Source organism: Myotis daubentonii, chromosome 3 (genome assembly GCF_963259705.1).
Source record: "Myotis daubentonii chromosome 3, mMyoDau2.1, whole genome shotgun sequence".
Classification (NCBI taxonomy): Eukaryota; Metazoa; Chordata; class Mammalia; order Chiroptera; family Vespertilionidae; genus Myotis; species Myotis daubentonii.
Genome location: NC_081842.1, coordinates 148,309,652 through 148,334,497, shown reverse-complemented (window position 1 = coordinate 148,334,497; position 24,846 = coordinate 148,309,652). Strand labels below are relative to the sequence as shown.

Genomic DNA, 24,846 nt, shown 5'->3' with positions numbered 1-24,846 from the left:
TCACACAGCTTAGCAGAGGGCAAACATTCAATGAATGTTATTATTGTGGTGGTGATGATGATGATGATGATGATGATGATGATGATGGTGATGATGGAAGTTTAAACCTCACCTCATGTTAGTGGATTCAAAGTATTTTGGCAGTCCAGAATAGCAACACTTTCTTTGGGGAAACACTTTCCCTCCAACTCCAATTATGTGTTTCTTGTGGTGGCAGTTAGTAAAAGACTCCATTTCTTTGACTGCAGGATTGAGCATTGATCACCTGAGGATATTTCCATTGATTTTTAGAGAGAGAGGAAAGAGGAGAGGAAATAAAAGAGGGAGGGAGGGAAGGAGGGAGGGAGTAAGGGTGGGAGGGAAGAAGACAACTTTCAATGTGAGAGAGAAACACTGATCAGTTGTCTCATGTACCTGCCTCCTCTGGGGATCAAACCACAACTTTTTGATGTACTGGATGACACTTCAACGAACCAAGCCACCCAGCCAGGGCACATTGATCCAATTTTTGTTGAACATAATATCTCCTCTTCTTGCTTGTAACATCTGGTCCAGGTTGGGTATGAGACCGAAGCATAGCCCATCAGAATATTTCCTTGTGATTTATTTATTTATTTATTTATTTGTTTGTTTATTTATTTGGTCCAGAACTCTAAAGGTGGGGAGTGGGGATGAGGGAAGGAAGTAAAGGAGATAAATTCCCTTTTTAAAAAATATTTATTTTATTGATGTTTTACAGAGAGGAAAGGAGAGGGATAGGATTTAGAAATATCAGTGAGAGAGAAACATTGATCAGCTGCCTCTTGCACACCATCTACTGGAGAAGTGCCCCCATCCAAGGTACATGCCCTTGACCAGAATCAAACCTGGGACCCTCAGTCCACAGGCCAATGCTCTATCCACTGAGCCAAACCTGTTATGGCAAAAACTTCCCTTTTCTTAACTACTGGTTCCTATAATAAAATGTAACTTTGCTGAAATGCTTCCCACTAAATAGAGAAAACCAGATGCAGAAGGAGGGACTGAAAACACCATTCAGAGAGAGCAGAAACAAAACAGAGAGAGAGAAATATGGAGGATCCTGATATCTTTCTAGTTCCTGTTTTCAGGCAACACAAAGTAAGGCTTTCTGCCCTTCCAAGGCTTGTTTAGGTTGCAATCATGACCCTAGTAATAAAAATAGTCTTGACTGATAGTGCTTGTCTCACAGTACGACACAGTCATTTTTCTGTGCCTGTTTTTATCCTTCACCCTAGGTTCTACTAAATGTTTTCCTCATTCTTAGGATACCTCACAACCTTCTACATCTCTATACATTTGTATTGTATCTTAGTTACTTGTTAATGTCACTGTCTCCAGACTCTAAGCCCTCCAACCCACTTTGTGGATATATTGCTTATTAATGCTTGTATCCTGTGCTGAACAGTGTATACCACAGTTCTTCACATATAGAACCTACTAGAGGCCCGGTGCATGAAATTCATGCAAGAGTAGGCCTTCCTTCCCCCGGCTGCTGGCACTAGCTTCTTTCTGGCCCCGGCTTTGTCTGGAAGAACATCCGGTCTAATTAGCATATTACCCTTTTATTATTAGAGACTAGAGGCCCGGTGCATAAAAATTTGTGCACTCGCAGAGGAGGGGTCCCTCAGCCCGGCCTGTGCCCTCTCGCAGTCTGAGACCCCTCAGGAGATAATGACCTGCTGGCTTAGGCCTGCTCCCGGGTGGCAGAGGGCAGGCCTAATCCCTAGGTGCAGCCCCTGGTTGGGCTCAGAGCAGGGCCGATTGGGGAGTTGGGGCATCGCCCCTGTCATGCACAGAGCAGGGCGGATCAGGAGGTTGCGATGCCACCCTCAGTCATGCTCAGGGTAGGGCCGATTGGGGAGTTGGAGCACCGCCCCCTGTCACACTCAAGGCAGGGTCGATGGGGAGGTTGCGGCGCCACCCCGTCATGCACAGAGCAGGGCCAATCAGGGGGTTGGGGAGCTCCCCCCTGTCATGCACAGAGCAGGGCCAATCAGGGGTTTGGGGCGCCACCACTGTCACACTCAGGGCAGGGCCGATGGGGAGGTTATGGCTCTATCCCATCACACACAGAGCAGGGCCCGTGGGGTGGGGAGGTTGGGGCGCTGCCCTCTATCACCCACAGAGCAGGGCCGATCAGGGGGTTGGGGAGCCGCCACTCTCACACTCAGGGCAGGGCCGATGGGGAGGTTATGGCTCTACCCTGTCACACACAGAGTAGGGCCCGTGGTGTGGGGGGGTTGGGGCGCCGCACCCTGTCACACACAGAGCCGCAGGGCGATCAGGGTGTTGGGGAGCTCCCCCCTATCAGGCACAGAGCAGGGCCGATCAGGGGGTTGGGGTGCTTTCCCCTGTCAGAAACAGAGCAGGGCTGATAGGGAGGTTGTGGCCCCGCCCCTTGTCACACACAGAGCCACAGGGTGATCAGGGGGTTTGGGCGCTGCCCCCTGTCACGCTGATCCCGGTGCCGGGAGGCCTCATGGCTCCGCTGATCCCGGTGCTGGGAGGCATATTACCCTTTTACTATATAGAATAGAGGCCTGGTGCATGGGTGGGGGCTGGCTGTTTATCCCTGAAGAGTGTCCTGGATCAGGGTCGGGGGTCCCCACTGGGGTGCCTGGCCAGTCTGGGTCAGGGGCTGAGGGCTATTTTCAGGCTGGGATTGAAGCTCCCAACTGCTCCTTTTTTCTTTTCTTTTTTTTTTTATTCTGGGCCAGCTTTAGCTCTGAGGCTTGGCTCCAGCTCTGGGGCCTCAGCTGCTGAAAGTAGGTATCTGGTTTGTTTTGGTTCTATAATCGAAACTCTGTATCAACTCCAGCTCTGACATCCCGGCTCGCTAAAAGCAAGTTTCTGGGGTTTTGTTTAGCTTCTATATTTGTTACAATGTTTCAAACTGCAGGCTCAGAGGCCGGCAAGGCAGGCGGGGAACGTTGCAGTCCTCCGTCACTGAAGCAAGCCAGCCTCATGTTCAGTTTAATCTGCCTGGCTGCTGGCTGCCATCTTGGCTGTCAGTTAATTTGCATATTGCCATTATTAGCCAATGGGAAGGGTAGCGGTTGTACGCCAATTACCATGTTTCTGTTTTATTAGATAGGATGGTCTCTCCACTGACAAAACTTAACATTCTGCCAGTTGGCAAAGGAAAAAATTTAAAGGGCCCATATCTATTTTCACAAAGCAAATAATGAAGGGTAGATTTGGAAGTGATAGGCAATAAATTGATAATGGGCACACTATGTTTTAAGGGGTATTATACAGAGTCCAAATTTACTACATATAGTTTTTACAACAAATAACTGGGTTTAAAAGCAGGTTCATGCTATATATGGATGTTTAAGCTTTGGATAAAAAGGAAAGGAATTTTAACAAATCCTTTTGATTTATTATGGAAACTTTTTTTTTAATGTTTCAGATCTTTTTCCCTTTTCAGATCAGTGAAAGCAAACTCTGTAAGGACTCAGAATGTCTTTCTTTGATTTCTCTGACTTGTCTGATTATTTGCATTTCTATCTCTGCACAATGAACATTAAAGGTCTTCTTGTACTTTTGCACAGAGTAATCCTACATAATAAAAGCCCAATATGCAATTTGTCCCCTTGACCAAGAGTTTGACCACTTGCTATGATGTGCGCTGACCACCAGGGGGTGGTGTGAAACATGGTGGGCGTCAGTGACACAGTGCCAGCAGTGGGCGGCAGTGGAGGAGCTGCTGGCCCCGATGGGCCCCAATGAGAGCGGGACTGCCGTGGGATGGTGGAGCAGGTGAGTGGGCGGTGCCAGGCCAAGGCGGGTGTGAACGGGCCCCGATCGCCCTGCTGATTGCCTCACAGACGGTGACCAGCAGCGGTGGCAGGGGGCAGGGCTGCCACCCAGCTCACAGATACTGAGGGAGCTGGACAAGGGCCAATGACTCAGGTGGACGGGGATGTGTGGGGGCCCAGGTGCTGCCCAGGGCCCAGAGATCAGCTGGGACCTGCCCTTCCATGCCAGACACTTGCACTTTGATCACTGGCCAGGCCTAGGGACCGCACCCGTGCAAGAATTTTGTGCACTGGGCCTCTAGTAGCTGATAATTGAGAGCTTGTAGGATTATAAATATAATATTTTATCACTGAAATATGTGACTTTTCAATGATAAACTTTGAGAATTACCTAATTTTTCTTTAATCCTCACCTGAGGATTCGCTGATTTTATTTTTATTTTTTTATATATTTTTTTATTGCTCTCAGAGAGGAAAGGAGATAGAGAGATAGAAATATCAATGATGAGAGAGAATCATTGATTGGCTGCCTCCTACACGCCCCCTACTGGGGGGATCGAGCCCACAACCTGGGCTTGTGCCTTTGGCTGGAATCAAACCTGGGGCCCTTTAGTCTGCAGGCCGATACTCTAGCTACTGATCCAAACTGGCTAGGGCACAGTCACTGATTTTACAGAGAAAGGGAGAGAAACATTGATCAGTTGCCTCTTATATGCACCCCTAATGGGGATCAAACCCAAAACCTAGATATGTGCCCTGACCAGGCATCAAAGCCACAACCTTTTTGTACGGGACGACTCTCCAACCGAGGCACCTGGCCAGGGTAAGAATTACCTAATGTTTTGAATGTTCTGCTCAAATTTTCATATTTGTCATTTTTGCTTCTGATTATGGAAGAGAATTCAATGCTATTTCTGAGTTTTGTTACATATTAACATATCTAGATTATATTAGTCAGAGTAGATGGGTGGCAGATAACTCCAAATTGCAGTGGCTTAACACATCAAAACTTATTTCTCCAATTGAATATCTACATGCAAAAAAGATGAATACCTCACAGTATATAACAAACCTCACAGTATACCCCAAAATGAATCATATACTCAAATACAAGAGTTAAACCTATAAAATTTTTAGAAGAAAACATAATAGAAAAATCTCTGTGATCTTGAGTCAAGCCAAGAGTTCTTAGATATGAGATCAAAAGCATGTGGCATTGCGCTAGCTGGTTTGGCTCAGTAGGTAGAGCATCAGCCCACAAACTGAAGGGTCTTGGGTTTGATTCCATTAAGGGCATGTACCTCGGTTGCAGGCTCGGTCGGGGTGTGTGTGGGAGGCAACCAATACATGTGTCTCTCTCACATCGATGTTTCTCTCTGTCTCTCCCTCTCCCTTCCACTCTCTCTAAAAATAAGGAAAAGTATCCTCGGGTGAGGATTAACAACAAATTTTTTTAAAAAATTTTTAAACTATATGGTATTAAAAAAATAAATTGGATTTCATCAAAATTAAAAAACATTGTGCTTTGCCGAAACCGGTTTGGCTCAGTGGATAGAGCGTCGGCCTGCGGACTGAAAGGTCCCAGGTTCAATTCCGGTCAAGGGCATGTACCTTGGTTGTGGGCACATCCCCAGTAGGAGGTGTGCAGGAGGCAGCTGATCGATGTTTCTCTCTCATCGATGTTTCTGACTTTCTATCTCTCTCCCTTCCTCTCTGTAAAAAATCAATAAAATATATATTTTAAAAAATTATTTAAAAAAAAAGCTTTAAAAAAAATATTGTGCTTCAAAAGATATTATTAAGAAAATGAAAAGATAAGCTAGACTGGGAGAAAATATTTGCAAATCATGTATTTGATAAAGGACTTGTATCCAGGATATATAAAGATCTCATAACTTGATAATATGACAAACAGCCCAGTTAAAAAATGGGTAAAAGATTTTAATATATGCTTTACCAAAGAAGATCTAAGAAGAGCTAATATGCACATGAAAAAAAATGCTCAACATCATTATCCACTAGGGAAATATATATTGAAATCACAATGAAAAAACCACCTCCCTCCCATTAAAGTGAGTAAAATAAAAAATATAGACAATAACAAGTATGTATTGGTCAGGATGTGGAGGAATAAGAACACTTACACATTGCTTGAATTTTGGAAAAATGTTCAGCAGTATCCTAAAAAGTTAATCATAAACTTACCATAGGATGAAGCAATTCCACTTCCAGGAATCTACCCAAGCAAAATAAAAACAAATATCTACACAAAGACTTGCACACAAATGTTCATAACAGCATTATTTATAATAGCCCCACAATTAGAAACAATGCAAATATGCATCAATTGGTGAACAGATAAACCAAATATGGCACATTCATACAATAGAGTACTATTCAGCAATATAAAGGAAAGAACTGACACATGGCACAACATGGATGAACTTCAAAAACACTGTTTGGGCGAAAGAAGTCAGACCAAAAGACTATATATTGTATGAGTCCACTTATATGAAATGGCCAGAAAAGGTAAATCTACTGGAACAGCAGATTGCCTGGGGTTGGGGGTGAGAACAGGATTGATTAAAAATGGGCAGACTGACTATTTTGGGGGTTGTGGAAATGTTCTAAAACTGGATTGTGGTGATGGTTGCACAACTCTAATCTCTGCTTATTGTCACTTAGGGACTCAACGTGACAGATGTTTTATATCAACACATGCTTCCATGGTCACCACAGCAGGGGGCAGGGGATTGTGCCTCTGCCTCTTACAAATTTCCTAGGAAGTGATATCACTTACCCGCCCATTTTATTGGTAAAAGCAAGTTACGTGGCCATGCCTAACTTCAAGCGTGCAAGAGAGTGCTATTTTACTACCTGTCGGGAAGACAGAACAAGCATAATTTTTGTGAACTCTAATGACCCTCACAGAGATAAATAATAAGAATAAAGGGCTCCGTTGAGTCTGACTGGAGTTATTTTGCTTTGCACTTCTGAGAGACTTGACATTTGTTCCTTCTTAAAGCCCTAATCCAGCGGTTCTCAACCTGTGGGTCGCCAACCTGTGGGTTGCAACCCCTTTGGGGGTCGAAGGACCCTTTCACAGGGGTCGCCTAAGACCATCGGAAAACACGTATATAATTGCATATTGTTTTTGTGATTTATCACTATGCTTTAATTATGTTCAATTTGCAACAATGAAAATACATCCTGCATATCAGTTATTTACATTACGATTCATAACAGTAGCAAAATTACAGTTATGAAGTAGCAACGGAAATAATTTTATGGTTGGGGGTCACCACAACATGAGGAATTGTATTAAAGGGTCGCGTGCGGCATTAGGAAGGTTGAGAACCACTGTTAATCCTTTGCATGCTGCTTAGTTAAAAAATGTATAAGACCACAGTAACAGGTATTTTTTATATTTTACTGTGACTCCCTTAGTGCCTTTGACCCCCTGAACACCTGGTGTCCTTACATTAAATGATTGCACTTTTGCAGTCCTATGCTTACACAGAAAAACAAGCTTTAAAAAAATTAGGGATCAGTGACTTCTCTAATGTTTAAGGGATTAGAATACTTTTGTGTGGCTAAAGAGGTCAAAATTATACCAGTAAATGGAAATTATAGGAAGGCAGATTGTACATCTACATCTACGTATATAAGGGAGAATTTTCTAATGATTAAAGACCGCCTCTGAGGTATTGAACCACTGAAGATGTTGAAGTTGAGGCTTGATGACCCACCACTTGACAGAAACATGGAGAACTTCCACCCAATGTTCTCCCAAACTGATGTCCTATCATGAGGCTTAGTTGCACAGCAAATATACCTGTTTATGTAACATCTTTATCTATTTTAAGTCAAAACTCTACTTTAAGTCAAAACTCTCCTCAACCAAAAGTGTGAAGTGCATTGAAGCCGAATTTATGAAAAATTGTTATAATAGAATTCAGAGAAAGTGAAACTTGAAAAGTAGCAAGTAGGCTGAGGCTCTGGTAAGAAGACTTAAACATCTAATTAGGATCATTAGTCAGGAGAAGCAAGAGTGTGGAAGGGTATGACTAAAATATTTTAAATATTTAATGGTGTGGATAAAATGAATGTTTATTTGCTAAATCCTGGGATCAGAGGCTGAGGGAATCCCTTTTGAAATATGAGTAAAGTTAAGTTCAGGCCACAAGAGGTATTTTTGCAGAGAGAGAAAGCATGGTATTAATTATCCCTGTGATGTAATATGAGACAAAAGCATAAATCAATTTACAAAATATTTTGACAAATTTATAAACAAAGGGACACGCGTGGCTGCCAAGAGGAGCTGGGTTGTATCTAAGTTGGAGAGAGAGAGACCAGCGTGCACTTTGTCACTGGGGACCCCTGTCCGCAGCAGTCTATTGGCAGGTCTGCCCTTGTAGGAAAAAGTTTGTATTCCTAAAATAAACCACTTGGCACGGGATTATTCTCAGATTTCATTACAATTAGGAACGATTGCAAGGCAGATACACAGAAAAACCTTTCATCGTCAGTGGGGAAAAAAAAAAGTCCAAAAATCTATACAAGCAGCTCCCGATCAGAAAGGAATCTGGGGCTGGTCCATCACCGCCGAATACATTTAATTGTGACATCCCGGGTCTTCCGCCGGCTGAAGGACATTCCAGCAGCAGGCTTCAGGGTGAGGACAAGAAGAAACGTAAAGTTTTCTCCCCGGAAAGGAAGCCGGCATGGCAAGGTGCAGCGAGCTATGTATACGGGACACGACGCTTCCCTCTACGGGAGACGCCGCAGGAGCACCGCCGGCGGCCGGGAGCGCAGCGCTCACTATTGTGCGAACGCCGGCGGCGGAAGGACTCAGGCCACCGCAACATTAAAGAGTCCCTCTTTGTTCGCCGTCGGCCGCAGACGCAGGGCGCGGTGTCCCTCCGCGCTCGCCGCGCAGTCCCCGCCCCCGCGCGGCCCTGCCGGGCTGCCATTCGGCCGCGGAGGCGCTGCGCGCTCCCAGAATGCACCGGCAGTCCGCGGGAAACCAAAATGGCGAAGGGCTGTAGCGAAGCTGGCTGTGTTTAAGGCCGGTGTGGGAACGCTCGCTCTGACCCCCGTCGCTCGTCCTCAGGACCGTGGTTTGTGCGTGTTGTCTGTGCGGGGTGCCCGTCGGGGAGAGTGCCCGGCCAGCGCTCGGACTCGCAGGGGAAGCACCCACGGGGACGTGCTTGGTTGTTTTTTCCTGTATGAAGCGGTTGGCACCACTGAAGTGACCGAATGAGGTGAGAGACCTGGGGCCGGGGGGCAGCGGGCTCTTCCGGAGGAGAAGGGCGGCGGGGGCGGAGGGAGAGAAGAAAGGAAGCAAGTCGAAAAGGGAAAGATGGAGGACCGAGGTGGGGGTGGCGGCTGCAGCCCGGGGCTGGGGGTGCTTGGCGTTCGCGTTGTATGTGATGAAAAGAATGGATGGGAAGGAGCCGTCCGCTGGGTGCTGGAGAACAGAGAGGCTCTGGGAGGGAGCTGGGCGTTGGGGAAGTCGGTTGGGGGAACTGGATGAAACGTTGAGGCGGGGAAGCAGTGTGTGGAGGGGCAGGAAGGAACCTGGGGGCAGCAGGCGGTTGGAGGGGCAGGATGAACCTGGGGGTGAAGGGGAGGGGAACCGGGGGGAGGAGCCGTGGGGAAATCGGGGCCGAGGGGGACGTGGGGTGCTCAGGGGAGGGGCTGCCTGGGCCGGGCGGGTGCGGGGAGTGCATGGAATTGGAGGAAGGGGGTGCAATGGAAGGGCAGGGTGGATGCGGGGGTACGGGGAGCACTGAGCGGAGCCCGGGAGCAGACCCCGAGAGCTCCGAGGGGCAGAGGTGCAAGTCTGGGGTGGGGAGGAGGCACCTCGCGCCGGGAGCGCACCAGCAGTCGGAGGCAGTTGTTCAGTGTCATTCAGTCCACCTCAGATCCCTGCTCGGGATGCCGATTTGTATTGATTGATTGATTTTTTTTTTGATTTTTTTTTTTTTACAACTGAGGTCGTGATGGTTTGAGCTGGGATTGGGACTAACTCGCCGAGATTTCTTAACGTATCGTGGCAGTGCCAGAACTCTGAACTCTGTGTTTTACAACCTGGCGTCCTTGGTGGCTAGAGTTTTTGTTCTGGAAGCAACTCGAGGGGGACAGATGGGTTTATCGGGGTGATTTTGACGAACGGGGAGGGTTCGTGAACAATGGGGAAAAAAGGATATGGGATGTTAATTCTGTTCTTGAAAGCCTGTAACCGCAGTTAAAGGTAGACCCTGTTTACTAATTCAGATGTGGAAACCTAGGTGGGTCTGTGTGTAACGTAAGAAAGTGTATGTGAGGTCAGTACCTAACTAGAAATATGTAAATAGTGCCTGATTTAATTTGTCTCCAGATGCTCCGGTAGTAGTAACTTTCTCCTTCAGATTGATTCCAGGTGACCCGCTATACCTTGCCTGCAGGCTGGTTTCAATTTCCATGTTTTCTCTCTCTCTCTCTCTCTCTCTCTCTCTCTCTCTCTCTCTCTCTCTCTCTCTCTCTCTCTCTCTCTCTCTCTCTCTCTCTTTCCTTTTTTGGCAGTGGATTGCAAAGACAGTGAATTTAAAGGTATTTAATGTGGCCAAAGCAAATACTTAGATCCTTAAGTGACCTTTTTACAGGTTTGAAATGCTTTAATTGGAGCCATTTTGAGTTAAAGTTTCAGGTGCCCAGTAGTTTTGGCAAGGAAAGAGTTGATTTTAAATGTCTTAACATAGAGCATCCTATTGTTGATATTTAGAGTGTTATTCACACTGCAAGCATTTGCAGTGATAGCTTGAGAGGGGATACAAGGCGACATTTTTTGTTGTTTTTAGGTTCCTTAATTTAAAAAATTGTATAATTCACATTTTCAATTTGCGCACCTTCAGTTTCTTTTAAGGTACTAAAAATATTCTAAAATATTTGAATTTAGAGTGCACCTGTTTCCTGATACTGCATATCATGTTAATGGGCATTAACGGAAATCTATACCTATTAGGATGAAAGCACACACAATTTTAGAACTAGAAGTGCAGAAATGAACTTTTTTTTCTGATGAAACAAAATATATTTAATAATCCTTTAAAATGTGCCTGTTGCCTCAGAGCTCAGTTTGGAAAGGGATTTTATTCTGTATATTTACTGTGGGTGCTTTGATGTCATGGTTTATAAATGTACCTTTTTATTAGACCCTTGACTAAAAGGATAATTTGTTCAACTTATATTTCATCATAATCTTTACATCTGACTTTAGGAAACTGGCAGTATAGTGATAATCTATTTTAACATATGGGAAATATGCCTCTGAGGAGTTGCCATTGCCAACATCTGTAGCTTGGTGGTTCTGAAACTAAAATTTGCTGTTTTAGTTAGTCTAAACTTCCACAAATGCTATTCCTTGTTTGATATTTTTATGCTTTGTTTCTACTGTTTTCCAGGATTTATTTATTGATACAGTATAACAACCCCAAATTGGAATGTGCAAGTTTCCCTGTGGGTGTTTTTATGTATTAGGAGTACTCTCCAGTAGAACTTTCTGCACTGATTGATCTTTATTTGCTTTATCTATTATGGTAGCCAATAGCCACTTGTGGATGTTGAACACTAGAAACAATTTATAATTTAGTTTAATTAACTATTAGGTGAGGCTGAAAACTTTATTTATTTATTTGTTTATTTATTTATTTATTTTAATCCTCATCTGAGGTCATGGTTAAAGAGAAGAAAGGAGAGAGAGAAACATCAATTGGTTGCCTTCGGTACATGCCCTGACCAGGGATTGAACCCTCAACCTAGGCATGTGCCCCAACCAGGAATCAAACCTGCAACCCTTTGGAGCACAGGATAGCATTCCAAACAACTGAGCCACTCGGCCAGGGCTGAGAACTGAATTTATAATTTAAGTAAAACTAAAATTTGAGTCTGACCAGTGTGGCTCAGTGGTTGAGTGTTGACTATGAACCAGGAGGTCACAGTTCGATTCCCAGTCAGGGCACATGCTCGGGTTATGGGCTCAGTCTCCAGGAGGGGGTGTGCAGGAGGCAATCGATCAATGATTCTCATCATTGATGCTTCTCTCTCTCTCCCTCTCCCTTCCTCTGAAAATTATTAAAAACGTATTTAAAAACAACACTAAAATTTGAATGGTCATAAGTAGCTAGTGACTGCTGTATTGGACAGTACAATATTAAGGGTTATTGCACCCATTGATTAGGAATTATCACATCCATTAACCATGGAAACCCAGGAACCTAAGGGTAAAGAACTATCTTGTAAGGAGGTTGAAATTCTCTTTGTACATTTTTAAGATAAAGTCTTTTTCATTTTTGCCACACATCATATCTTTTGTCATATATCAGTTTTCATATAACATTACAAAAGAATAATGAAGATAGCAACTTCTCTGGTCTTTTTAAGAGATGTAAGATTCTGTTTCTTTTGTTGAAAAGCAGCAAAAATGGATGTTAGGAAAGTTTATATTTAAAAATTTTACTTTGTTATTTTGACACATAAGTTAACTTTTTGAAAATTTCAAACATATACAAAGAAAACACAAATAGTATAACGACCTTTTTTGTGCCCAGGCTTATTTCATCAATACCTCTACTCCTCCATTTCACTCCGTGTTTTCTATTTTAAAGTTTTCTAAGGTAAAATTTACACATACTGAAATGCACAAATCTTTTTAAAAAATATATTTTGATTTCAGAGAGGAAGGGAAAGGGAGAGATAGAAACATCAATGATGAGAGAGAATCATTGATTGGCTGCCTTCTGCATGCACCCCACTGGGGATCGAGCCCACAACCTGGGTAAGTTCTCCTGACTGAAATTGAACCTGGAATCGAACTGTGACCTCCTGGTTCACAGGTTGACACTCAATCACTGAGCCATGCTAGTCGGGTGAAATGCACAAATTCTGTACACTTTTAAAATAATAGCTTTAGTTAGATGTATTAGCACATACCATGTTTATATGTACACTAGAGGCCCAGGGCACGAATTCATGCGCTGGTGGGGCCCCTCAGCCTGGCCTGCGCCCTCTGCAATCCGGGACCCCTCGGGGGATGTCAAGCTGCCGGTTGTGGCCTGATCCTCGCAGGCTGTAGGAAGCGCTGCTCTGGAGGCGGGAGAGGCTCGCAGTGGTGCTCGCCAGCCATGAGCCCGGCCTCTGGCACCCAATGGTCAGCTGAGTGATGCAGTGCTCCCACTGTGGGAGCACACTGACCACCAGGGGGCAGCTCCTGCGTTGAGCATCTGCCCCCTGGTGGTCAGTGTGCATTATAACTACTGGCTGGTCATCTGGTCGCTTAGGCTTTTGTATATATAGACTAGAGGCCCGGTGCACGACATTCGTGCACTGGGGGTTGTGGGGGTCCCTCAGCCCAACCTGCCACCTCTCCAATCTGAGAGCCCTCAGGGGAGCCCTCTCCAATCTGGGAGTTTCTGTCTGTCTTTACAATCATATGAGCGAATTGTCTGAGACCCCAACTCAGTTTGGTTTGTTGCTCACAGATTAATAGAGGTATATTTTTTTCTTTGCTTCATTGGTGGAGAGTTCCTGGAAGTTTAGGATATCTTCCCTTTAATTTTTCCTAGAAACTCTGATTTTACTTATGTCTCTCACCTTTGCTTTCCCTCTATCTCCTACCGCAACAGTAACTTGTTCCAGGCTCACTTTGCTCTAGTGCAGCGGTTCTCAACCTGTGGGTCGCGACTCCTTTGGGGGTTGAAGGACCCTTTCACAGGGGTCGCCTAAGACCATCGGAAAACACATATATAATTACATATTGTTTTTGTGATTAATCACTATGCTTTACTTATATGCAATTTCTAAAAATGAAATTGGGAGTCACCACAACATGAGGAACTGTATTAAAGGTTTGCATCATTAGGAAGGTTGAGAACCACTGCTCTAGTGTCTAGGACAGGGTGGGCAACCTTTTTGTGAGTGCGTGCCAAAACCAGCAAAATCTCTGACTCAATTCTTCTGCGTGCCAACCCTAATTTTTTGAGAACATGTTACGCCTACTTGATATCGCTTAAGGTGTACGTATGTGAAGAACCTTGAAGAAATAATAAAATTCATTTGAGCGACAAAAAACAATATATGATGATGAAAAATACATTTATTTTTTAATGTATACATGTGCACTGATAGTCTGACAGAAAACTTTGACTCTGTTTGATATTATCAGTGGGACTTTTGCTGCTGCATCACTGATGGCAGAGATTTTACATCAGGTTTATATTTCGTGACCTTCAGAGATATGCACGAGCTACTACTTTCATCCGTCAGGCTACTCCTATTACGAGACTTAACAAAATTCATCACTGAGAACAAAGATTCCCAAGCGTATGTGGATGAAACCAAAACACTGGTCAAATCTAGGAAGGCAGGGAGAGTTAAGGCAGAGGCATAGAAATTGCTCTTCCCCTCTCTCGTCAATCCATGTCTATGGTCTTTAATGTAACTTGTTATGTAAAATTATTTATTTATCTAAGGTGCACCTACACTGAATTTATCTGAAAAATAAAAAAGTCGATATTAAGAAAAAAATTGTAAATGGAAGATTATAAGAGAGGGTTTCGCGTGCCAGCAAAAGTTATTGGCGTGCCATGTTTGACACGTGTGACAGGGGTTGCCCACCCTTGGTCTAGGACAGCCGTGGGCAAACTACGGCCCGTTTGAAATGAATAAAACTATTGAAATAAAAGACTGTACCCTTTTATGTAATGATGTTTACTTTGAATTTATATTAGTTCACACAAACACTCCATCCATGCTTTTTTTCCGGCCCTCCAGTCCAGTTTAAGAACCCATTGTGGCCCTCGAGTCAAAAAGTTTGCCCACCCCTGGTCTAGGAGATCCGTCTGCCACCAGAACTACAATTCCCAGCATTCCTGGTGCTCCCTGCACTCTGGGCTTCTGCTTCTGGTCCTGGGGCTGCCACCAAAACTACTATTCCCAGAATTCCTGGTGTTCCCTGTGATCTTGGTTTTCCCTTCCTGCTCTTTCTCCATCCCATGGCCTCCCACTCTGCCAAGTCCTCCAAGCCGCCAGCTCTCCCTCTCTGCTCTCTGTCTGGCGGCTTGGGGAGCCAAGTTCCCCAAGCCGCTCCACTCTCGGCTGGCTCTCCCGCTCTGCTCTCCGCCTGGCACCTGTGTATGCAAACTAACCCACCATCTTTGTCGGGTTAATTTGCATAGTCCTGATTGGCTGGTGAGCGTAGCAGAGGGACGGTCAATTTACATGTTTTCCTTTTATTATATAGGACAATTCATATGTATATTACATTCTAAGCTACAATTGAGTGAAAAAATTTTAATGTATTCACAGAGTTGTGCAACCATCACCATTATCTAACTAAAGAACATTTTCATTACCCTAAAGTTAAAATCTGTATCTACTATCAGTCGTTCTTTATTCCCCACTTTCCCAATACTTATGGCAACCACTAATCTATTTTCTGTGTAATAAATTATTTTCTGTGTTTATATTTTGCCTATTCTGAACATTTCATATAAGTGGGATAATACAATTTTTGGCCTTTTGTGACTGGCTTTTTTCACTTAGCATAGTGTTTTAAGGTACATCCATGTTGAATATGTATTTGTACTTTATTTCTGTTTATGGCCAAAATATATTTCATACTGCATTTTGTTATTCATTAGTTGATTGACATTTGGGTTGTTTTTACTTTTTGGCTATAATAAATAATGCTATGAACATTTGTGTACAGGGTTTGTGTGAACATGTGTTTCCATTTCTCTTGGGTACTATTAGATGTTTTATAAAATTGCATTTAGGTGTGGTGAGATAGAGAATTCTCCTTTCAGGGATGTGTTTAAGCGGAGGCTAATGAACATGTTATTTAGGGATATTATAAGAAGCAGTTTTTTCACATTAGCTAGGAAGTAAATGACCTTCCAGGTACTTTCTAAAACTAAAATAAGATTTAGGTTCTAAGTGGAATAGCTATACCCAACACAGATAATACCTCTGTGTTTAACATTTTGAGGAATTGCCAAACAGTAGAGAGAGAGAGAGAGAGAGAGAGAGAGAGAGATGTGAGAGACACACACATAGATTGGCCTGTGCCTAGCTAGTCCAGTGGAATGAACTGACAATCCAGGTATGTGCCCTTGACTGGAATTGAACCTGAGAACTCTAACCATAGCATGCCAGACAGGGCTTTTAAATTTTTTTTAAAAGAACTTTCACTTTTATTTTTCAATTACAGTTTACATTTAATATTATTTTGTATTAGTTTCAGGTGTACAGCATAGTGGATAGAGTGTCATATACTTTACAAAGTGTTCCCCTGATATTTCCAATACCCTCTGGCCCCATACATAGTTATCGTAATATTATTGACCTAAGCTGCACTTTACTTCCCTGTGACTACTTTGTAACTCCCTGTTTGTACTTAATCCCTTTACCTTTCACCCAGTCCCCCAAGTCCCTTTTCCTCTGTCAACCACCAGTCTGTTCTTGTGTCTGAGTCTGTTTCAATTTTGTTTGTTCATTTATTTTGTTCTTAAGTTTCCACATGCAAGTCTGATAATACAGTACTTGAGTTTCTCTGACTTTTCTTACTTCGCTTATCATAATACCCTCTAGGTTTATTCATGCTGTCACAAATGGTGATTTCATTCTTTTTTTTATGGCCGAATAACATTCTGTTGTATATATGTATCACAGATTTTTCATCCACTCATCAATTGATGGACACTTGGGTTGCTTCCAAAGTATCCCGACTTTGGTGGTTGACATTTAGAGAAGCCGAGACCTCAAGAACAGGAGCAGGTTTGGAATGAAGATTATGAGTTCACTTTTGGACCTGAAGAATTTGAGTTGGTTGTGGAAAATCCAAACTGAGATGTTCAGTAATAGATACAAAGGAAAGACATTTGTGAAGCTATCTACACTAATAAAAGAGAAAAATGGTAATTGGCGTACGACGATACCCTTTTCATTGGCTAATCAGGGCTACATGCAAATTAACCACCAACTAAGATTGGCAGTTAACTGCCAACAAGATGGCGGCTAATTTGCATATGTAGGCACAATGCAGGGAGGCGAAAGGGAAAGCAGGAAGAAGCCCCCTGCCACTGACAGTGATCGGAAACCCAGGGGGGAGCTAAGAGCTGGGGGGCAGGGCAAAGGCAGCCCTGGGGCCGCCTTTGCCCTGCCCCCCAGCCATGATCGGAGAATCAGGTGCCTTTTCCGCCCTGGCCAGTGATAGCAGGAAGTAGGGGTGGAGCCAGAGATGGGAGCTGGGCACGGTCGAAGCTGGCAGTCCCAGGAGCTAGGGGTCCCTTGCCTGGGCCTAAAGCGAAGCCCACGATCGCGGGGCCGCTTGCAGCTGTGGGTCCCCGCTGCCCGGGCCGGACGCCTGGGCCAGAGGCATCAGGCCTGGGCAAGGGGCCGATCCTGCGATTGGAGGGTGATGGGGGTCAGTGCCTGAGGGCTTTCAGTATGAGAGGGGGCAGGCTGGGCTGAGGGACACTCCCCCCCCCACCCCCACACCCAGTGCACGAATTTCGTGCACCGGGCCCCTAGTAAATTTAGAAGCTAATAGCTAATAGATGCAATAGAAACTATGGAGTGAATAGATTCATACACTGAGAGTATGTGGATTGAGAAAAGTTCTAAGCACAATCCTTGTAGAATAGAAAATGTTCAAGGATAGGCAGAAAAAGAGAGCACTCCAAAAGATACTGAGAAATAATAATCAGAGAGCGAGAAGGAAAACCAGAAGGGTGTGTCCTAATGGAAGCCAATGGAAGAATGTTGAGAGGAAGGAGTGATCAGCCACCACAAATGCTGCTGAGAGTGTAGGTCAGACTGAAGTTCATTGTATTTAGCAGTAAGGAAGTCATTTGTGACCAATGAGAGCAGTTTTAAACTTAAGAGTTCTTATTAAAACACTAGAGGCCCAATACACGAAATTCGCTCAAGAGTAGGCCTTCCTTCCCCTGGCTGCTGGCACTGGCTTCCCTCTGGCACCCAGGACCTGGGCTTCCCTCACAGCCCCGCTTCATCCAGAAGGTCATCTGGTCCAATTAGCATATTACACTTTTATTAGTATAGATAACTATGAGCTATACAGAGGAAAGACTAATAATAGACATGATTTTCATGCTTGACAAAGAAATATTTTAGTATCACATTTATTTAAAATTGGTGATTAATAAAATAGCTCTAAAGGAACTTTGTAGTGTGGGAACCTTGTGGACTATTAGATGTTCTATAAAATTGCATTTAGGTGTGGTGAGATAGAGAATTCTCCTTTCAGGGATGTGTTTAAGCGGAGGCTAATGAACATGTTATTTAGGGATATTATAAGAAGCAGTTTTTTCACATTAGCTAGGAAGTAAATGACCTTCCAGATACTTTCTAAAACTAAAATAAGATTTAGGTTATAATGAAAACAATGGGCACTTTTTCCATTAGGTTAATGATGAGAATTGTCAAGGGGATAGAATCCTTCCCAAAGTCGTTTCTCCTGAGTGTCCTTTTTTTTCCTATTTTTCTCTAGATTTCAGTTCTTTTCCATTTTTGACAGTTATTTAAATCCATCACTTAGATTTTTCTTTTCCCAAAACAGGCTGAAGATATATGTTGTCATCTCAGTGTTATTGATGCTCACTAGAGAGGAATAAACAAAAGTGGTTATTTGCAAAGATCTAAGAAATTAAGAACATTTTTATAGTATTTCTAATGCAGTGGTTCGTAAACTTTTTGGTTTCAGGACCAGAATACACTCTTAATTATTGAATACCACAAGAAGTTTTATGTGGGTTATCTCTATCAATATTTACTGTATTAGAAATTAAAATAGAAACTTAAAATAGAAAGAGTACATATGTGTATATACCGTAAGTCTTCAGAGTGAAATCATCACATGTTTAGCCTCAAAATGCCACTCTACACTTTTGGGAGAGTAAGAGTGAAAAAGGTAAATAATGTCTTAGTATTAGTATGGTCTAGGAACCATACTCAGGACCTGCTAATCTAGTCCCCTGTTTCTTTGGGGAGTTACAGTTATTTCATGCATTGCAGCATAGTTACAATTCCTGGCTTCTTTTTAAGCATTTTTTTTTTAATTGGCCTCTTCATAGAACAGATTTGAAGGGTGTGTCCTAATTTACTGTATCAGACATAAACTGCTTCTACTGCTATCTTCAAGTCTACCAATTTAACTATTAATGCACCCTTCCTCACGTCAGAAGAAATGTACTTTCTCTGATTCAAGGCTAGTCTTTCCCTTATATTTAAGAATCTGTTTCTTTGATTGTGTTTTCAGTTACCTTTTGATACTTTCCTTTCATATTAGAAATATGGTCAAGACTTTTCCTATTTAAAAACACAGCAAAAGCCATTTATTTATCTTACCTTATATCACCTAGATGTATGTAGACGAGCACCTTGAAAAAAGTTTCAACTCCTTCAGCTCCCATTTAAAGTATTATTAATACAAACATTTTTCTATACATACAATCATAGAAAATTTAAATTAAAATCTTCATATCACCCAGACAACATGGATGGACTTTGAGGACATTATGATTAAGAGAAATAAGTCAGACAAAGAAAGACATACACTGTATGATTTTACTTTCATGTGGAATCAAAAACAACAACCAAAAAACACCTGGCCTCATATATGCAGAAAATAGACTGGTGATTGCCAGAGTAGGGGGAGTGGTGACAGTGCTGACAAAATGGTTGAAGGGGGTCAAAAAGTACAAACTTCAGTTATAAAATAAATTGTCATGTAGATGTAACATATAGCGTGGTGACTATCCTATTAATAAAAGCGTATGTAGTCATGATGCCCTCACGCTGTAACGAGTGATCACCAGGAGGCTGTGTGTGTAGTGCGCTTGCACGTGGGTGGGTGGGGGCTTGATGCTTTGTGCTTGGTGCAGAGGCGGGGTCCCGCAGCTCCAGCCTACCTCTTTGGGGCAATCCATCGAGGAGCCCCGGATGGGTGGGTGGGGCCTACATCTTTGGGACAATCGATTGCGTGGTTCCTGCACTGTGAGAGGGCACAGACCAAGCTGGGGGGAACTGCCCTTCCAGTGCACAAATTTTGTGCACCGGGCCTCTAGTAGTTAATAATGCTGTCTTACATATTTAAAAGTTACTAAGAGTAAATCTTAAAAGTTCTCATCACAAGAAATAAATTTGTAGCTGGTGATAGAGGTTAGCAAGATTTATTAGTCCTGGCCTGTGTTGCTAAGTGGTTAGATTGTTGGCCCATGCACAGAAGAGTCAAGGGTTAGATTCCCGGTCAAGGGAATATACCTGGGTTGCAGGTTCCATCATACCCTGATCAGGGCTTGTGCAGGATGCAACCAGTCGATGTGCCTCTACATTGATCTTTCTCTTTCCTTCCTCCCTCCCTCCCACTCTTAAAAAAGCAATGTAAAAAATATCCCTGGATGAGGATTAAAAGCAACAACAACAACAACAACAAAACACACCAAGATTTATTATGGTGATGTTTATGTAATACTAGAGGCCTGGTACATGAAATTTGTGCACGGGTGTGGTTCCTAGGCCTGGCCAGCGATTGAAGCACAAATGTCTGGTGTGGAAGGGCAGGTCCCAGCTGACCTCTGGGCCCCCAGGTCCCCGCGCACCCCCCTCCACCTGAGTCACAGCGCATGATCCCCATGTGGAGATGCGATGAGCGTGGCTGGACGCCAGGGGCTGGGGTGCAATGTGGGCTTCTGGTCCACCCAGCGATGCCGCATGGAAGCCAGGCAGGTAGCGCGCTCTCTCCCGGCCGACCTCACAGATCGGCTCCTGCGTGAACCCACAGCGAGCATGACCAGCCCCTGCAGGCCCAGCGGCTGCGGCCCAGCTCACCCGGAAGAGGCCGTGCATTTGTGGAGTGGGTTCCTTGCGGGCGCCTTGTACCTGAGCGCGGGGGCTTGCCCATTGTGCAAACCCTGGTGTCCCAGTGGAGAGTATCAGGGAGAGTGAGAGCAAGCTTGGCAGACACCCCGCATTCTCACCGCACTTCCGTCTCCATCACCCCGCCCCCAGGTAGCCGGCGAGAGGTTGCAGCCCCCCACCTGGGCGCCTTGTCGCTGATGCCTGCCATGTTCTATGCCGCCCCCTGGGGGTCAGTGCATGTCATAGCGAGCGGTCTGACTTCCGGTTGAACTCCTGGATGAGGGGACAATTTGCATATTAGGCTTTTATTATATAGGATATTTATTGATTTCAGAGAGGAAGGGAGAGGGAGAGAGATAAAAACATGAATGATGAGAGAAAATCATTTCTTGGCTGCCTCCTGCATGCCCCCTACTGGGCATGTGCCACAACCCAGGCATGTACCCTTGACTGGAGTCAACCTCTGGACCCTTCAGTGCATAGGTGAATTTGCTTTGCAAAAGTTGAATTTGCTTAGCAAAAAGATTAATTTGCTTTTGAAAAGGTGAATTTGAAGTGGAAAAGATGAATTTGCTTTGCAAAGGGTGGATTTGTCTGATGGTATATCAGCAGCATCAAAATGAGTTGCCCTTTCCAGAATCTTAGTGAATTCCAATATTGCTTCCTATTTTTTCAAATTACTTCTGTGACATTAGGTTATTATTACTGAGTACTTTTTTTTTCTAGTAAATTAGTTGTAAACACTTTTTTTTTGGAACACAAGATTCTAGTTAATATTTTGATGTTGAAACAGAGTGGTTTCAAAATGTGTTCTTGTAACTCAAAGGGTTCTGCTTGATTCCTATGTCTGTCTCTTTCAGAAGGTAAGATAAAATAATCCTGTTGAAATGTGCTAGGACCAAGCATCCCTTATTTTGTGATTTATTAGAATGTAAACATAGAGCAGAGTTAAACACTGGTTTATAGGATAAATGCTCTTATTTTCCTTCAAGTAAGGTACTGATTATATTGTACACTTCTATCTACACTAAAAAAAGAGAAACATGGTAATTGGCGTACGACCACTACCCTTTTCATTGGCTACTCAGCGAGATATGCAAATTAACTGTCAGCCAAGATGGCGGCCGGCAGCCAGGCAGCTTGATACTAACATGAGGCTTGCTTGCTTCAGTGACGGAGGATCGTTGGAGGAAACCAACATTCCCCGCCTGCGGCTGCAGGCCTCTGAGCCTGCAGTTTAAGAAACATTGTAACAAATACCGCGGGACTTCAGCCAGCAGATTCGCAACATTGTAAGCAAAGGCCAGAAACCTACTTTCAACGCGGAGGCCTAAGAGCTGGAGCCAAGCCTCAAGGTAAAGCTGGCCCAGAATAAAAAAAAAAAAAAGAAAAAAAGGAGCGGTTGGGAACTCCAGTCACTCCCAGCCTGAAAACAGCCCTCAGCCCCTCTCCCAGACTGGCCAGGCACCCCAGTGGGGACCTCCACCCTGAAGGGTGTGTGACCAGCTGCAAACAGCCATCATCCCCTCACCCAGGCTGGCCAGGAACCCCAGTGGGGACCCCCACCCTGATCCAGGACACCCTTCAGGGCAAACCAGCTGGCCCTACCCATGCACCAAGCCTCTACCCTATATAGTAAAAGGGTAATATGCCTCCCGGCACCGGGATCAGCGTGACAGGGGGCAGCGCCCAAACCCCCTGATCGCCCTGCGGTTCTGTGTGTGACAGGGGGCGGGGCCCCAACCCCCTGAGCCGTCCTGCTCTGTGCCTGATAGGGGGAGCTCCCCAACCCCCCCCCCCCCACGGGCCCTGCTCTGTGTGTGATGGGGTAGAGCCATAACCTCCCCATCGGCCCTGCCCTGAATGTGAGAGTGGCTGTACCCCAACCCCCTGATTGGCCCTGCTCTGTGGGTGATAGAGGGTGGTGCCCCAACCCCCTGATTGGCCCTGCTCTGTGCGTGACGGGGGCAGCGCCCCAACCCCCTGATTGGCCCTGCTCTGTGCGTGACGGGGGCAGCGCCCCAACCCCCTGATTGGCCCTGCTCTGTACGTGACAGGGGGTGGCGCCGCAACCTTCCCCATCAACCCTGCCTTGAGTGTGACGGGACGGTGCCCCAACCCCCCAATTGGCCCTACCCTGAGCGTGACTGAGGGTGGCATCACAACCTCCCAATCTGCCCTGCTCTGTGCATGACGGGGCGGCGCCCCAACTCCCCAATCGGCCCTGCTCTGAGCCCGACCAGGGGCTGCACCTAGTGATTGGGCCTGCCCTCTGCCACCCGGGAGCAGGCCTAAGCCAGCAGGTCGTTATCTCCCGAAGGGTCCCAGACTGCGAGAGGGCACAGGCCGGGCTGAGGGACCCCCCCCCCCCGAGTGCACAAATTTTTGTGCACTGGGCCTCTAGTGTATCTATATACTTACTAGAGGCCCAGTGCACAAAATTCGTGCAGTGTCTGGGAGGTCCCTCAGCCCAGCCTGCACCCTCTCGCAGTCCGGGACGGGGAGCGGGCCTAAGCTGGCAGTCGGACATCCCTCTTGCAGTCCAGGACCCCTTGCTCCTTACTGTTCATCGGTGCGCTTGACTCGCTGCTCCTTCCTTAGTACTACTGTGGAGGCGGGAGAGGCTCCTGCCACCACTGCTGCACTCGCCAGCCGTGAGCCTGGCTTCTGGCTGAGCGGCACTCTCCCTGTGGGAGTGCACTGACCACCAGGGGGCAGCTCCTGTGTTGAGCGTCTGTCCCCTGGTAGTCAGTGTGCATCATAGTGACCAGTCATTCTGGTTGTTCTGCCATAAGGGTTGCTTAGGCTTTTATTATATAGATATACAAATATAGACTCATTATGTACTACCCCTGAAACTAATGTAATGTTATATGTCATTTGTAGTTCAATTAAAGTATATTAAATAGCAAAAATAAATAAAAAGATGCTATAGAAATCTAGTTTTGGAAATCTAGATATGGAAAGATGTTCCTAATATATTTTTAAATTAAAAATAAGGCATGTTACAGAGCAGTATGCAAAGTTGACATTTTTATAAATAAAAATATACACATGGGAGCCCTCGGAGGATGTCCGACTGATGGCTTAGGCCCACTCCCACAGGAGAGGCCGCAGGAGAGGCTGAGGAACCCTACTGGTGCACAAATTTGTGCACTGGGCCTCTAGTATGCATATAAGTTCTTTGTTTGATCCCCCCCCCCCCCCCCCATTGCTTCTAAGAATCCTCAGTCTGTTGCATGCTATCATGTGTTTGGAATTATTTTGTCAATTTATTTGGTTTATTAGATTCCACGTATAAGTGAGATTATATGATATTTGTCTTTCTCTGACTCTTTCACTTAGCGTAATACTCTTCAGGTCCCTCCATGCTGTCTCAAAGGGTAAGATATTCTTTTTTACTGCTGCATAGTATTCCATTGTGTAAATGTGAAAGAGACTCTTCTTTCTGACTGAGTTGTTTTGACAATCTCCAAAGATCAATTGACCATAAGTGTAAGGGTTTGATTCTGGATTCTCAGTTTAATTTCAACGATTTTTGTGTCCTTAATGTCTATATCATAACATCTTGATTACTGTTGCTTTGTATAAAATTTTGAAATGGAAAGTGTGAGTCCTCCGGTTTTGTTCTCTTTTTTTCTTTTCAATATTTAGCTATTATGGGTTTTCTTTTCTATATGAATTTTAGGATCAGTCTGTCAGTTTCTGCAAAAATGTCAGCTGGGATTTTGATAGATAATTGCATTGAGTCTGTAGATCAATTTGGGAAATAGTGCCATCTTAATGTTAATATCCATGAACATGTCTTTCCAAACCTATAGGTCTTATTTAATTCCTTTCTCTGTTGTTATGTAGTTTTCATTGTACAAGCCTTATGCCTTTTTGTTAAATTTATTCCTGAGTATTTTGTACTTTTTGATGCGATTGCAAATGGAAATTTTTTCTCAATTTCGTTTTTAGATTGTTTATTGCTAGTGTATAGAAATACAAATAGTTTTGTCATATTAATCTTGAAACAATGAATGCATAGATAGGTATAACAACAAATCAGTGTTTTTCTCACTCAAATCAATAAGTAAAAAGGAAAGGAAAGGAAAGGAAAGGAAAGGAAAGGAAAGGAAAGGAAAGGAGAAAAGATGGTAAA

At 44.3% G+C, this 24,846-nt stretch overlaps 1 protein-coding gene across 5 annotated transcripts in view; it reads left to right on the top strand.

Annotated features, from left to right (window-relative positions):
* The first annotated feature begins 8,771 nt into the window (after positions 1-8,771).
* The window catches only part of MTF2 (metal response element binding transcription factor 2), an 81,898-nt gene continuing 65,823 nt past the window's right edge, over positions 8,772-24,846 (top strand). For 4 of the 5 annotated variants that reach the window (XM_059688845.1, XM_059688846.1, XM_059688841.1 and 1 more), the window contains exon 1: positions 8,772-9,046. Coding sequence is in view for 1 of the 5 variants with exons in the window: in XM_059688841.1 (XP_059544824.1) it covers positions 9,042-9,046 (5 nt within the window). In the remaining 4 variants the exon portion in view is untranslated. The remainder of the gene's footprint in view (positions 9,047-24,846) is intronic. The other variant, XM_059688842.1, reaches the window with a different exon arrangement.